At 42.7% G+C, this 15,008-nt stretch overlaps 1 protein-coding gene across 8 annotated transcripts in view; it reads left to right on the top strand.

Annotated features, from left to right (window-relative positions):
* SLC24A2 (solute carrier family 24 member 2) overlaps positions 1 to 15,008 on the top strand; it is a 242,301-nt gene that overhangs the window by 168,220 nt on the left and 59,073 nt on the right. For 5 of the 8 annotated variants that reach the window (XM_042964393.1, XM_042964390.1, XM_042964391.1 and 2 more), the window contains exons 5-6: positions 2,156 to 2,233; positions 9,489 to 9,539. The exons of 1 other annotated variant lie outside the window; for it this stretch is intronic. In XM_042964393.1, coding sequence (XP_042820327.1) covers positions 2,156 to 2,233; positions 9,489 to 9,539 — 129 coding nt within the window. The remainder of the gene's footprint in view (positions 1 to 2,155; positions 2,234 to 9,488; positions 9,540 to 15,008) is intronic. 2 more of the 8 variants (XM_042964396.1, XM_042964397.1) reach the window with 2 other exon arrangements.

Below are 15,008 nucleotides of genomic sequence, written 5' to 3'. Positions count from 1 at the left end.
AATAAGAGATAAATTCCAAATTTTATATGGATGGTACCTGATATTCTGTGTTCTTTGCTATTCCAACTATAGTTTTTCATTACCTGTGACAATATAATTTTGTCTTTGGAAACTCCAGCTGAAAAAGAAGACACCAGAGAAAGTATCAAAGATTTAGCCAAAACTCTGGATAGATGCTCACAGGGGTGATTATAATAACCACCGTTTATCGCACATTTACTATGTTCCAGACACTGTGCTAAGCATTTTATTAAATTAACTCATTTAATGTTCACATCAACGCTGTGAGATAGGAACTTCTATTATAACATTTTATAGATAAGGACACTGAAAGTTAGGGTAATTAAATAATTTGCCTAAGGACACAAGAGAAGTAATTGATGGAGCCATATTCAAATTCAGATTTGTTGGCCCTCAGAATTCACTCTCTTAACCACTCAACAATACCACTTTCCTAAACAGCTGAAGTCCCTTTTGAGCCTTCCTTTTGAAAATCAAAACTTAAAGATCTTAATATTATCTCTTTCCCTGAGCTGTACGTTCTCTAAATAATACTAACAGTGTCCATGTACTTGATGTCAGATTATACAAAAGAATATGACAGGGGCGCCTGGGTGGCTCAGTCTGTTAAGCTTCCAACTCTTGATTTCAGCTCAGGTCATGATCTCATGGTCATGAGATCGAGCCCCTCGTTGGGCTCCATGCTGGGTGCGGAGCCTACTTAAGATTCTCTCTCTCCTTCTTCCGCAGCCCCTCCCCAATTCACACATGTGTGCCTTCTCTTTAAAAAAAAAAAAAAAAAAAAAAGGAAAAAAAGAATATAACATTTATCGACTTCCTTCGGCATGATATAATGGGTCATTATTTTTGTCGTTCTTCTCCATTTATCTGTTTCTTCTCCAATATGAGCTTGTGAAAGGATGTTAGAACAAGTTTCTAATGGTAGATGGTCATTTCTTGTGACTTATGTTAGCCTGGATACTCATCACTCACTGGGCTTTGGCACAGTTAAAGAATGATGGCTCCCATTTATGGAGCACTTCCAATGTTCCAGACATCAAGTAAAGTATCTTACAACTACACAATAGGGAGTTCTAGAATTAGTACTCTGATGGGGAAACTAAGGCTCTGAAAGACTGACTATCTTACTACAAAGTCATGTATCTAATAAGAATTAAAGTCTGGGGGCACCTGGGTGGCTCAGTCAGTTGAGCACCTGACTCTTAATTTCAGCTCAGGTCATGATCCCAGGGTCATGAGATGAAGCCTCATGCTGGTCTCCATGCTGAGCATGGAGCCTGCTTGGCATTCTCTCTCTCCCCCCCTCTGCCCCTCTCCCCCATTCACACTCTTTCTCTCTTTCTCAAAAAAAAAAAAAAAAAAAAAGAATTAAAGTCTGGATTAGAACCCACATCTATTGACTCCAAAACTTATACTATGCTACAAGACCTCCATGTTCTGCGTGATGATGAGAAGGTGTCTTGATATCAGGTTCTCTCTGATTTTGCAAAGATCAGAAGAATGATATCTCTTTGAAGGAAAAACCAACAGATACTTTATTTTTTTTTTTAAGTAGGCTCCACACCCAACATGGAGCCCAATGCAGAGCTTGAACTCACAACCCTGAGATCAAGTCCTGAACTGAGATCAAGAGTCGGCTGCCTAACTGACTGAGCCGCCCAGGCGCCCCTGATATTTTAAAGCCATAATAATACCTACCATATGTTTAATGAATATTATGTGCCAGTGATGTGTTAAGTACCTGTAATCCTCACCCCAGCCCTACAAGACAATTGTTCTTGGTCCCATTTTATGTAAGTGAAGGAACTGAGTTATCAGAGAGGTTAGGTAACATGCCCAAGGTGTCAGGGCTAGTACATAGCAGACCTGGTTGTTAAGTCTGTAGGGCTCCAAACTATAAATGATATAGCTGTTATGCTATATCATCACTTGCTTTTCTCCATCCCTTTGGGGAAAAAAAACATTCTGACAAAGTATCAGTGTTTAAAATTATGTTAAGGTTGTCATTGAGGTTTTTAATTACGTGATTAAAAGGATACCCATAAAAGCTCGGGAAATTTTTTTTTAACCACACCGTTGGGGTTGATTCTCCTGCCTAGGTCGCTTACTGCTTTTCTTTAAAATTACTTTCCAGAAACCTGCTTGCTCTATCCTGTGCTCTCCTCCTCCCCCAACCGACCTCAAAAGGAAAGCAACAGATCAGCACATCCAGGTCCCATTTTTCTTGTTTGATCATCCAGAGCATGTAAATTACAGTGAAATATGGCCCAAGTCAGCTTCTCACAGGACAGAAATCAGTAACCATTGATATTGCTAAGCAACACCACAGATGAGCAAGGCTGCAAATTAGGTGACAAATTTATAAGAAGTCAGAGTATCTGGGGACTCACTTGGGCATTTCATTATGAACCATCTGGATGATCCACAGTGATGACCACACATTATTGCTCACTGTTCGAGGATGATAATTCCCATGTAATTATACGGCACCTCCATCTGTGGTCCTAACTTACGTCTCAGAACCTTCCACTGTATTTTTCTAACCCAGATAGTTCCCTGCAAGATAATTGGGAACAGTTACACCTAATGGGCAACTTCCATTCCTTCCCAAAATAGTATTTGAAACAAAACAAAACAAAACCACTGTTTGTGTGGCAGAGCCGGCTGGGCAAGAACATGCATATAGAAGGACAGTCACAGATCATAGCTGCTTCGTGGACCTGACATGAGATCCACCTTTGGTGGTCCCAGAGGAGCCTGAGGTGATGAGGTTCAATTTGTTCCCAAGCCACGGATGAGCAGATTGTAGTACCTACGTCACAAATGTAAGCTTTGAGACAGACAAGGAAGTGAGCCCAAGTCCTTGACCCTCTGGAGAAGGGTTATGTAAGCAACGACCCCTCCCAGTTCAAAGAGCCTAGTTGGTCTCATTTGTTCATTCATTCATCCATCCAACTAATATTTAAAAGACAGAGCAGCCCAATTTTAAACCAAAGATTGCAAATCGATGAGCCCAATATGACCCAGGTGGTGTTTTTTTAATTTGGAATTTGTCGCCAACATTTAAAACTCAGGAGTTTTCACATTAAAATCCAGGTATCTGGCTTCCCTGGAATAGCCAGCAGATCAACGCTATGCCTGCATTTCTTCATGGAACTGGAGGTGCGTGGCCACTGCCCATTTTTACGCATGCACTGTCCAGTTGTCCATCATCACACCATTCCCTGTCATTGTCCCCAGCCCACTTTGCTCACCTACATACCTGGCCCCTGTGGTTCATTCATGGTTTGTCAGAATGTCTTCTGTGCTCCAGACACCAGGCCAGATGCTGGGGACCATTCTGACTCCCGATGTAACATCAGTATTTCCTGGGAGCTGGGGCTCAGAATGACGTCAGCAGAAGGACACAAACAGAAATACATGTGGCGAGTGTGGGAAACAAAACTAAGAGCCGTAACAAACCAACGTGTCTAGGTTTGCAGGAAGCTTAAAAGGAAGAGTGTTTCACGAAGGGGCTCGATCCCAAGGGCGTGAGACTCAGGTGATGAATTTCTGAGAGGAGTGTTCCTAAATCCTGTTGAAACTCAGCAGCTGATGGAAGATCACCCACCACTTGGCCCTTTATTTTCATTTGCTCCGTTGTTGCCTGGCGTCCAAAAGCCTAAGTGAGAGGTTTTCATCTCATAGAAGAAAAAGAAGTACTCACTAGCATAGATCGGGAAAGAGTCAGACGTGAAAAGAACTCCATAGAGCAGGATCATCTCTGTTGACACCTTGTGTGTGACATATGTATGTTGCCACATGTGAAGTACAGCTGTCCCTGGGCAAGCGTGTACACATTAGGAGCCTCTTAGGGAAGCTTAACACATGAGCATCATTCCCCTCCACGGAATGGTGAGCAGAGCTTCTGTGATGAGTCAGTACTTTGAAAGCTTCTTGTGAGAATTTGAAGGTTAAAATATTCCTTTCCTTCTGACTTGAGTAAGAAGTGAGGATTCATGGTTGTTTCCTCATTTAACCTCAGTCTTTAAAGGTTATTTTTAAGTTAAAAAAAAAAAACTACTTGCATCGGCATGGATTTGATATAAAAGAATAATGACCAAAGAAAGCCTTGTAATGGGAAGCAATTAATTCTAGTGGCTCAAGCAGCCTTTTTTTGAGGTGAAATCAAACAAAAAGCTTTAAATCGGGCTGCATGAGAAAACACCTTTTAACTCAGAACTCAGGTTTATAGTGATGCAAGTTTTTCACATGAGGAGACAAGAAAAAGGTAAACCCAGATATGCCACAAGAAACTTAAGAATTAAATAGCTCTACAAATATAAATGCTACATTTATGTTGGGGAGTGGGATGGGAAATTACAAAGGCTCGACTGGCATAGCCACCCGTTCACAAAATCTCAATAATGAAAATAAATTCACAAATTAAAAAAAAAAAAAACACTTTGGGCTAAAACTGCAAAATATGGTTCTGGAAGTTAGCCAGGGAAGCCTTTCACTAAGCTGAAAGTTTTTCTTCTGACAGTTTCCCTCGGGTTTAAGGGAAGAAGTCTGGGGGGGGGGGTGTTGTTGACTTGTATGGCAAGTATAGACATTGACATTGGTGCTCGTCCACGGAGATAATCAGGTTGAAGGGGATTCAGCAACATCCTGCTAGGCTGAGTTGATGTTCATGTGGGAGCTTTGGCAGACAATGAAAAGGGGCACTAATTGCTAAGGATGCCTGTGTCACCCCAATGCAAAGTGCTTTCTATGCTTGTTCTCATCTGATTCTCCAAAAACCCCTCTGAGCATAGGCACTTATTGTTCTTGTCCCCATTTTACTGAAGAGGAGATCGAGGCCCAGGGAGGATCACCCAGCTCATAAGGAGTAGAGCCACTGCTCTGAATTAGCTATCTTGTCTATCTCACTCAGAAGCACTCTTAACCTTGATGATGCTATCATGGTATCGGCAGTCAAGAAGCTTCAGGCATTCGCGCCTGCCTTCCTGACTTTAGCTTCTAGGGAAGTTCAACAAAACAAAGCATCCTAAACCTCAGTGTCATTTGGGAGCTGGGCGTTTACATACTTTATTTAAGAAATGTGAGGAGAGCATGTGATAAGAGAAAAGCACTGTTCTAGGTTCCGTTGGAAGGGATCTAAGAGAAAGAGGGTCTCTGCCTTCGACATATGGACAGCCTAGTTGGACAGACAGGCTTGTGTGCAAATATCAGAAAAGAAGTTGCCAAGGTCCCAAGCTGGTACACTCGTGGTCAGATGAATGGTCACATGCTATTGCAATGGTTACAGTCCAAATTTTGGCATTCTGCATAGATTCAAGAGTCGAAGAGCAGGACTGATGAAGAAATTTCTTTTGTATGCTGGCCCCGACGTGGCAAAATATATTTTGTTGTTGAGCAGCAGATCTCTGTGTAAAACCTCTTTAAGTAGTGTTGAATTTAACAAACCTGTGTAAAATACCAGATTCTCTAAATGCTCTGCTCCGTGTCCCATGGGTTCCTCACGCTTCTTGGGGTTCTTGCAGCAATAAAGCTGCCCATCCCTGGTGGCTTATTGGGAGTTGTTGTCCTATCTACTACTCTTTATCCCAGCATTATGGGATAGATACAATTATGCCCCTATATAGCTGAGGACACCAAGGCTTGGGGAGGACAAGCAGTTTGCTCAAAGTCACACAGCTAATAAGTGGCAGACCATGGATTCAAGCCTACACCCTGGTTGCAAAGCCCATGTCTTTAACTTCCATTTGCTACTGAAAATAATCCTTCCATTGTTGTGATATAATCCAGTATCTGCACACACCTTCTTGATAGGTATTAGGCAACTTTACTGAGAGACTACCACCCATTTGTATTGAGAAAGCCTTGATTTTTAGGTCTCCACATGCAGTCCAAGCCAGTACCAAAAATAAAGCTCTTTGATTAAAAAACAATAAACAAATTAATCATTTTTTTCCTGCCAGCTAACACTTAAGTGACAAATACTTGTTCTCACTGATTTCTCTACCTCTGTTTTTCATTCCAATCAAAGGAACTCAGCATAGATGCTTCTATTGAATTTCTGTCTTATAGATCAGAATTTTGAGGCCTGAAAGGTGAGAAGTCATTTTTCTCCTCCACCTATCTGGGGAGGTTTGCTGAAAAAAGGATTGAGAATGCCAAAACCCTCAAAAGTGGAGCTGAGAAAGTCAGTGTTGGAAGGAGAAATATGTGTCCATGCCCTTCTTAGGAAAGGAGATTAGGAACCCAAAACACGAATTCTTATTCATAGATTCTTTGAGGCTGAAGATAAGACCCTTCCCTTGACTTACCAATCATGAAGTATGGACAGGAATCAGGAGGTACCTTAAAGCAGGTTGTTACGTTGCCGGCAGGACCTGGAAGGAAGTGGAAATACTTCATCCCTCCTACAGATCTTGGAGCAAGATGCCTGTGGCCACAACGATCCGAATGGCATGAAAGCAAGGGGGGGAGGGGGGTCGCCATGACAGGCAGCATTCACAATCGGCTTATAGGCTCAGCTCCAGCACCAACCGCTGGGTTCTGGAATTTTTTCTTAGGCTGTGTGGGCTTCTTAGAGATATGTTACAGTGAAGAGACACCAGGTGGTACCCAGGATGATATTCACTGGTGATTCATCCCTCTTCCGATCCTGGCTACCTCTTGCTCCGTTGACAGAATGGATGTTGCTAGATGGGATTAAACAGCCCTCTCTTGAACTCCTTCACTGCCTCCTATCCCAGAGAAACTCAGCTTGGATGAGGCCCCGTTAGAATCCTGATCCAATGGTGTAAAGGAACCTTGGTTAATTTCTGTGGGAAGTGTGCTGACTGGAGGCCATTTCCCCTTGCCGGTGAATTTTCATTCATGCCTCTCAGGCCCTCTCAGGCCACAGTGGCTAAGACCACTCTCCATGAGGCATTCATTGTCTGTAGGACACCAATCCGGTGCACGATGTGCTCTGGCTTACGTGTACATGTTGTGTTCATCCTAGTCGCGTGTGACACCCCTCTTCGTGCCCCCCTAAATGAGAGCCACCAGCTCTTGGAGATGCACCCCCACCTACCCCAGGATGCTGTCCTAACCACTTGAAAGCATTAGAGTACTGAGCCCACCATCTCACCATCCTGTTGCTGTGTGCATTCGAGACTGTTCTAGCACACTGGCTTCCTTCTCATTCTTTTCTGCCTTTGCTTTAGTAAGCAACAAACATAATTCCCTTCACTTGGGCAGGTACTCTGACCTTGCCCTGCTTCCTCACTGTGCTTCGAGTTGCTGTGTCACCTGTTGTATTTTGGTTTTTCACTACTGTTGTTCCTTATCTTCCACCACCCTTAGCCTCATTTTTGGTATGTTCCTTTCAGTTCTTATCCCTCTGTCCCATTCATCCAAGGAAGCAGCTAAGAAACCATCTAGACATTGCCACAGCAGCAACAACGTGTGAGCATTGTCAGACATGAACAGTTCCAATTTCCACGATATAAAAATGAAATAATTACAGGCTATGTTTGTATTTGTTTATACCTGATTCCACAAGAGGTGGGGTAAAAAATAATCACATCTGCCACAAGCAGATGTTTGACAGTTTGGAAGTGATACATGAAAACGTGTATCCGTATATGGAGGGTTTGCATCTAAAAAGACAGATCCATAAAATTGCAATGGTGTATCTTTCCTGTGTAGAATATGGTCTACACCCAACTTTGCAAACACAGAGCCGCCCACGTTCTGTTTCCTGAGCAAAGAACAGAGAATGCCAGCTGCTTATGCTACTGCTTTACCTCAGGAGAGGAGGAGAGGCTACAAAAAAATTAGTTGGCTGATATAATTCATCAACTTACTCTAAGATTTTACACACGCGCTTGTGCGTGTATTATGTGTAAAGCTACCATGAACGTGTGTTTAATATTTATGAAGGTATTTAGATCATTTCGGAATTCCAAGCTTGTGCGATGTCATATATATAGTAGACTACTGTTCTTAAAATACCCCCCCAAAAATTATATTCTGCAGAATCAATCCCCAGAAGTCATTAAAAAGACTTTCTTGTTATTTACACAAAATTCAATTTCTTATTGAAGTGCTTGCACCTTTTGTCATGTAGCTACAAAATCCAGAGTAGGCAGGTTTTTGCAGAAGCATAAGGATGAGGTGATTTTTCTCCCCAAGGCATAATTTTGTATCGGTGTGTTAAAATAGCTTTAGTAAAATTTTAGGCGCATGGAAAAAGAATATGTATATAGATATAGGTAAAGATACAGATATAGATATATGCATACTATATATATTCTATAATGTATAATATAAACGTAAAATGGAAGGATATGTCTTATTGTCTTTTAAGCTGGATCCTTCATCTTGCACACAAAACCCATCAATTACTAGTTGATTCATGTGTGGGGTTTCATTGGCGTCCTAAGTTAATGAGCCATGGAGGCTTTCTGCAGAATCACAGAAATATCTCTTGAATCTAATTAATTTCTTGAGGTTTATTGGGAGAGTGTTGTTATGACCGGGAAAAATATTTTTAACCTACTCACAATGTTGCTTAAAACACTCTGGAATTTTCAGATGAACAAGAATTAAAGTTTCTATTTTAGAATGGAACTAAGGAAACAGAAATGGCGCGTCCCGGCCTCCTCTCTTCCCCAACCCAGGCTGATTCAGCATCCCCAGATGATTCAGCACAGCATTGCTTTCTGCCAGTGGTGTCGGTGACAGTGAGTCCTTTGGTGATCTGCGCACAGGAGGGGCTGTTGATAGCCCCTCCCCACTGCAGTCTAAGGAGCCACAGGCGATGCCTCAAGCTGGGAGATGGGGCTGCTCTGTCACCTGCCTGAGCCAGGTGGCTTCCCTCTTCCAGAGCACTCCGCACCTTTTTCAGCTCTTGTCAGCAGGCTGCACTCATGGTATTCAGTGTTTTCTATCTAATCTATGAGATAAAAGTGAACACGGAGTTCAGAACCTGGTTTTGCATTTTGGGTTTTCCCAGGTAGCCTCCTTAATCTCTAGGAAGTGGTTCTGTTGGAGAGGAGCTAGGAAATGAATTTCTGGGCCTGCTGTCCCATGGCAAGGACTCCCAGTCCTCAAGCCCCACTGGGCCTGGACATTGTCCTCGTTTGGCCCTTTCCCTTAGAGCGTCACCTCTATACAGACTATAGGGCTAGGCTAGACCCGGTGTGAACTTGCCAACTACTCTGTTTCATGGGATGTTAAAATAACTGTGTCCTATTCTGTAATGCAGGGCACATCCTACCCCCAGTAGAATAATATATTTTAAGTGATTTCTGAAAATGGGCCGTGAAAGCTGTCTGCCACATGGCCCATGTTTGCACATCTCTATATAGTTAACGATTGCGGAATTTGACAGTATAACTCTGAATCTGATTAATTAAGAATGTGTAAAAACAAAGTTCTTGCATTACAGCTCGTTCCTTATCTTTGTGTCTTTTACTGTGATGTTGTAGAACTTGGATCATATGGAAAACTAAAATATTATGACACAATGACTGAAGAAGGTAAGAATGATTTTAGAATTGTATGCATTGGCTTTTTTTTGTTTTTTTCATTTATGGTGTCTGGTGCTTGCCCATTTTTTTTTTTAATCTTTTATTTTCCCTCTTTGCATGACTTCAGTGACATCGTGTGATTTATTATTCTTTCCACATTTTTGTCTAGTTTTTGCCATCGTGTTTATTTGGGATTGGAGATGTGCAATACCATGGGCAATCATGTTATTCCATTCAGATGCTCCAAACCATGTCAGTTGCGTACCACACACACAGAGAAATGGTGTCAGCGACGTAAGCCCAAGCACACACCCACTGTGTCAGCATTATTTCCCCCACGTGCTCACAACACATAGAAACGCATCCAATCAGCACTCTTAATATGCCCTGAATTTCAGAGGGAGTGGATGTTCTGATTTGTGCAAAGGAAAGAGTGATCTCAACTCCTCAACCCAAAACCAGCTAGAGACCGGTTTCTGGCACAGACAGCTGTGAGCTCATGTCCTCAGTCCCCACAGTCCCTGCTCACTCACTCATCCAAGAGTGTTGCTCGGAAAGGCCGAGGCCACAGTTCCAGCCGGTGGAATTGAATTCACTGGGGTTCATGCTTTGTGAGACTGAGCATAGCCTTGTAACCATTTCCCCTGAGTAAATGAAGGCTGGCAGAGATTTATTTTTAAATGAATTTACTAATGAACTCCAGGCACCATTCCTGGAGCACAATCTTGACCCAATGAGAGTCCCTTCTCTGAAATAAGTTCACCATGGAAGAACACTTTGAAAGGTTTACTCTTGTGAAGGGAGTTACCCTGTTTCCCCCATTTCACCCCACACATGCCTCCATCTTTTGGGTAATAAATAATATTTATAAGGTATGAAACGTTTGGGTTTTTACATGATTTTTATGTTGATACTGACAAGCAGTCAAAAGGTAGTCCAGAAGAGGAATCAGCTAATTTTGGCTTTGGACATGAGCGAAACTCCCCAATGTGTTGCATATCTTGTTTGCAGCTTCTAGTATTTCTAAGTTGCCTTAGCTTGCCCAAGATCTCCTAGCTGCTTTGCATCAAAGAAGCGGAACATCTGACAGCCCCTGGTAAGAGGAAGCTCCTTCTCCGCCTCCCCGCCCCCGCACACAACTCTGGCTTCTGTACAACACCCAGGCTATTCCTGCACTTTCAGTTAACCACTGTGGCGTTTTCTAAAGCAGAAGGCCCCTATTAGGGTCTCATGCCGGGCGCTGTTATGACCCAGGATCCTCCCAACAACCTGGGGAAATGAGAGCGCCAGGGACAGAAAGCTACCTATGAGAATAAGTGTCCTACCACCAAGAGGATACAAAGAGCAATCCAGACCTTAAAGGAAGGCTCCTGTGCCAGCTATTATTTTTATTCCATGTCTTCAGATCACTTGGGTTTTTATTGGCAATTGGCTTGAGAAGCCAAAGCTTTGAGACTCGCCTCCGGGCATCTCCCCAGCCCCCAGCCTCAGTTTCATGGCTCCAGCAGCAAGGTGGGGGGGGGGGGGGGGGAGTCTGTTAGCTTCTCCCTGCCCTGTCACGACCGTCCACTCTCTCTCTTTCCTCTTTCCTCTTTCCTGTCCTCTGCCGTCCACCCTTCACTTCCCATTCTTGGGGCAGCATCTGCCCTGCTCTTGCCTCAGTTGCCCCATTTCTCACCCACTCTGTTCCTTTCCTTCCTCTTTCCACATCCATTAGAGCAAGAGCTGGTGTCCATTCTCAGCCTCCCTAAACCAGACAACTCAAGGCCACACCAAGATGCAAAAAACAGTACTTCCAATCTGATCCACCCACCTAGTAACACGCGGGCTTTCTAGGCAGGAAAATAAAGTCAAAATCATGCCGGCCCTTAGCAGGGCTGTGAAATTGTGTTTGGGGGCCCTCATGGGTCCCCTTTAACATTTCTTACGACTTCACTTTCCCATCCCTTCTTGCGTATCCCTTTGTGTCCAGTTCTTAGCTGAACTTTCACCCCTACTACTGTAACAGCTAATAGTGGCTCAGGCAGCATTTTTAAAGTGTGTTCTGTGATAAACTCATTTCATATGATGTCAGTAGGAATTTTGCCACACCCCAGAAATAAAGAAGGTAAGATTGATTTCCTAGTTTAATAAAGTGGAAGAGCTCCTGAGTTAGCTTTGCCACGTGACCTGTCAGAGGCTTCCGTGTGCTCCTGTGCATTGCAGCATCGAGTAAAGCATAAAGAGGGATGAAGTTTCTTGCCCAGACTTCTTTGATGAGAGGCCTCTTTCTTCCACGGAACCTCTTGCGGGACTGTTTTAGAAATGCTGATCAAGGTTCTATCCTTCACTGGGAATAGGAGCCTCTGAAAGATTAAGAAGTATTCCAGACACATAGCCATCCCTCTCAAGTACTCACAGAAATACTTTGGAATACTTTGGAACAGGTCTTCCTCTAGCCACATCAAGCCACACCCTTCACCTCCAGGACAAGCGAGGCCTGGCTTAAAGCTAATTCTGGGATTCTGTCTGAAAGATTCAAAGCCAGCCCAGTAACCTCAGACCAGGCAACAGCTACATGTGACTCCTTCAAACACTCGAGAGCCTCCCCCTCCCCCTGAAAATAGTAACTGTGATTGGTGCTGCTTCCATTTGTACGACAGAAGCAAGTGTCATAAAGATGTAGATGTTTGGGGCAATCGCTGTAGGCTACCTAACCTTCAGGAAATACCCCTCTCCATTTGAAGCATTTCTTTTCACACTTTTAGAAATGTGACTAGCTCTTGAGCAGGGCTTTATTGTAATTGCCCATAAGACTAGTCCTCATTTGTAACTATTTCCAGGAAATCCTCTGGATGTTATGTGAGGTCAGCTACTTTAAATGAGGGCCCGTTTTTCCCCCCTCAAGTGGAGCAGTGGAAAGATGGGTTATATATGCTACCCCATATCTTAAGGGGAATTGACTGATGGTTTCCTAAATATAGAGAATTGTCTTGAACATATTCAGCTCATTATTTTAAGGCCCTGCTATATGCAAATTATGTTGCTAGGTGCTTTGGGGAAATACGAGATTAAAAGGTGAGCAATTTGCCCCCCGCAGAATTTATAGACAGGGAGAAAAATGAAACACAGTAACCACTGAGCCACCAGGAAGAAAGTGGTAAGTACCATAGGTATTCGGAAGAAAATGGCAGACTCCAGAAGGAGGAAGAATTGCTTTCAACCAGGGGGAAGATTTTGTGGAGAAAATGAACTGGGTTCCAAGGATCAGTAAATATGGGATAAACTGGGGAAGGAAGGGTGGTAAGTTCTGACCTACCAGGCTAAGGATGGAATCAAAGGATAGGGACACACCAACCTTTACTGGCCACCTGCCAAGTGCAGTGGGTGTCATTTAATCCTTATAATGTCCACACAAGGTGGATTTTTTCGAAGATGAGAAAGCCAAAGTTCAAAGTGTTTTATTAGATGAGGAAACTAAGACTCAGAGAAGTAAAGTATTTTGCTCTGGGACTCAGGGGTACTAAGTGGTGAATTGGGACCCAAAGTCAGGACCGTGGCACACCCAAGCTCTGCCCTCTTGGTACTGCTGCAGTTTGATGTACAAGGTGGGTGTGAGGAAATGGACTGTTCAAATTGGCGTCAGAATAGGGAGTGGAAAGAAATGCTTGATGGAGACCAATCATGGGAAAGGTTTAAACTACAGACTTAGAATGAGGGCATCATAGAGTGAACAACAATGCGCTGCTGAATAAAACCTGAACCGCTACTTGGACACTTCACCATAAAAAGGTTATTTTAATAAGACAATATACTCACTCTCAGACATTGGACAAAATCATGACATTTTGACAAAAAGTGACCTTGCCCTCAGAGCCCTCTCTCTCCCTCCCTCATCTTCAGGTGCCTTAGAAACTAAACTGGAAGACCTCCCTAGGCCACACCCAGCCTCCTCCTCACCCCAAGCTAATCAGAATTTCATTCATCCATTCACTCATTCATTCATTCATTCGTTCATTCTCTAATACATCCACTCAACAACACTCAGTAAGTACCAGGCATTGGACCAGATCCAGGGCTGATTGAAGACAGTCCTTCTAAAGAATTCACACTCTAGTGGGAGACACAGGCAAAGAGATGAATAGTATGATGGACAGACCCAAGGTGCAGGGAGAGTCCAGTGGAAGGCATCATATTCAGTCTTGAGAAATGAGGACAGGCTTCTCAGAGAAGTGATGTCTGCATTGCCTCATTCCTGCATCCCAAGATGACAACACCTACTGGCCACCTGATCCTGTGTTCACTTAATAATAACTGAGCACCTGCTCTGTATGACACATTTTGCGAGACTTGATAGTTAGTAAGGCTTACTCTTCCAAAGCACTGAATTTCCTTCTATAATAAGATGCTTCCAGGGATGCGAACAAATTACTCTAGAAGTGGCCTTTTGGTGACCTCAGACCGCTCTACATGGGCAGCCATCCTTTTATCTCCTTGTGCAGTAATACTGCATATTCTTGAAAGAGCGATCTCCAATTTTTACCTGGAGCTAATAACCCATAGTGTATTTCTCACCTGCAGATATCCAAGTTACACACCATTCTCATTCTGGAAAACTCTCAAAAAGTTGAACTTTGCTTTCTTACTAAAATTAGGTGAAAATGTAGAAAGCTAGCTCAAAAGAAAACATCCTTGTGTGGTTGAACACATGAATTAAAAGGAGAAGAGACCTTGCTATCCATTATATTAGATGGAACTAACTTTTACTCTTTGGAGATAAACGTTCATGGAGACGTGTAGATAGGTAGATAGACAGAAATCCTGACTAATATCTTGCAAAGAAGCAATGTATGGGGAAGCTGCCTGCAGTGTACTGTCCTAAACTCATTGCCCCTTAACACTAGCCATTTCCAGGAAAAATAATTTCTTTATCATTTAAAAATCTTTGTTCATTTGTGTAAGAAAAAAAGATATAAAAAGTTGTTGTAATGTCAAGGGCAAAAATTACAATTATCTTTTCCTTAATGAGATTAAAGATACTACTTCCTGGCAACCAATAACCCCTTTCTTTACCAAACTGAAAAGCTAATGTCTTAACCTGAATGATGGGGTCCTAAATTAAGCATGTGGCTGAGTTTTGAAAACCCCCATTATCTTAAAGAAGTAAAAGCCTTTAAGGTCACATAGTCTAGCCAGTCATTTGATGTTCTTAACTGCAGTGAAATAGTCCAGTTCTTTTTCAAGGAGAAATTGAATTTTGGAATACCATTTAACAGTATTTTCCATTACCAAAGATGTATACTCTGAAAACGTAGTCCCAAAACAGGTCTTTGGTATTACCTGTGGCCTTCACATTATAATTTAATCTTTGCCCGAATGGATAAGACTGTGTTACATACACTGATATATTAGGCAGGATAGGTTCAGCTGTATATAGTAGAAAATCCGAATTAACCGTGGCTTTGGTCAGATGGAAGTTAATTTTTGTCTCAAGTAAAA

This window comes from Panthera tigris, chromosome D4 (genome assembly GCF_018350195.1).
Source record: "Panthera tigris isolate Pti1 chromosome D4, P.tigris_Pti1_mat1.1, whole genome shotgun sequence".
In the NCBI taxonomy this organism is placed as follows: domain Eukaryota; kingdom Metazoa; phylum Chordata; class Mammalia; order Carnivora; family Felidae; genus Panthera; species Panthera tigris.
Note: the sequence above shows the minus strand (reverse complement) of the source record. Positions and strands in the feature narration are given on the sequence as shown.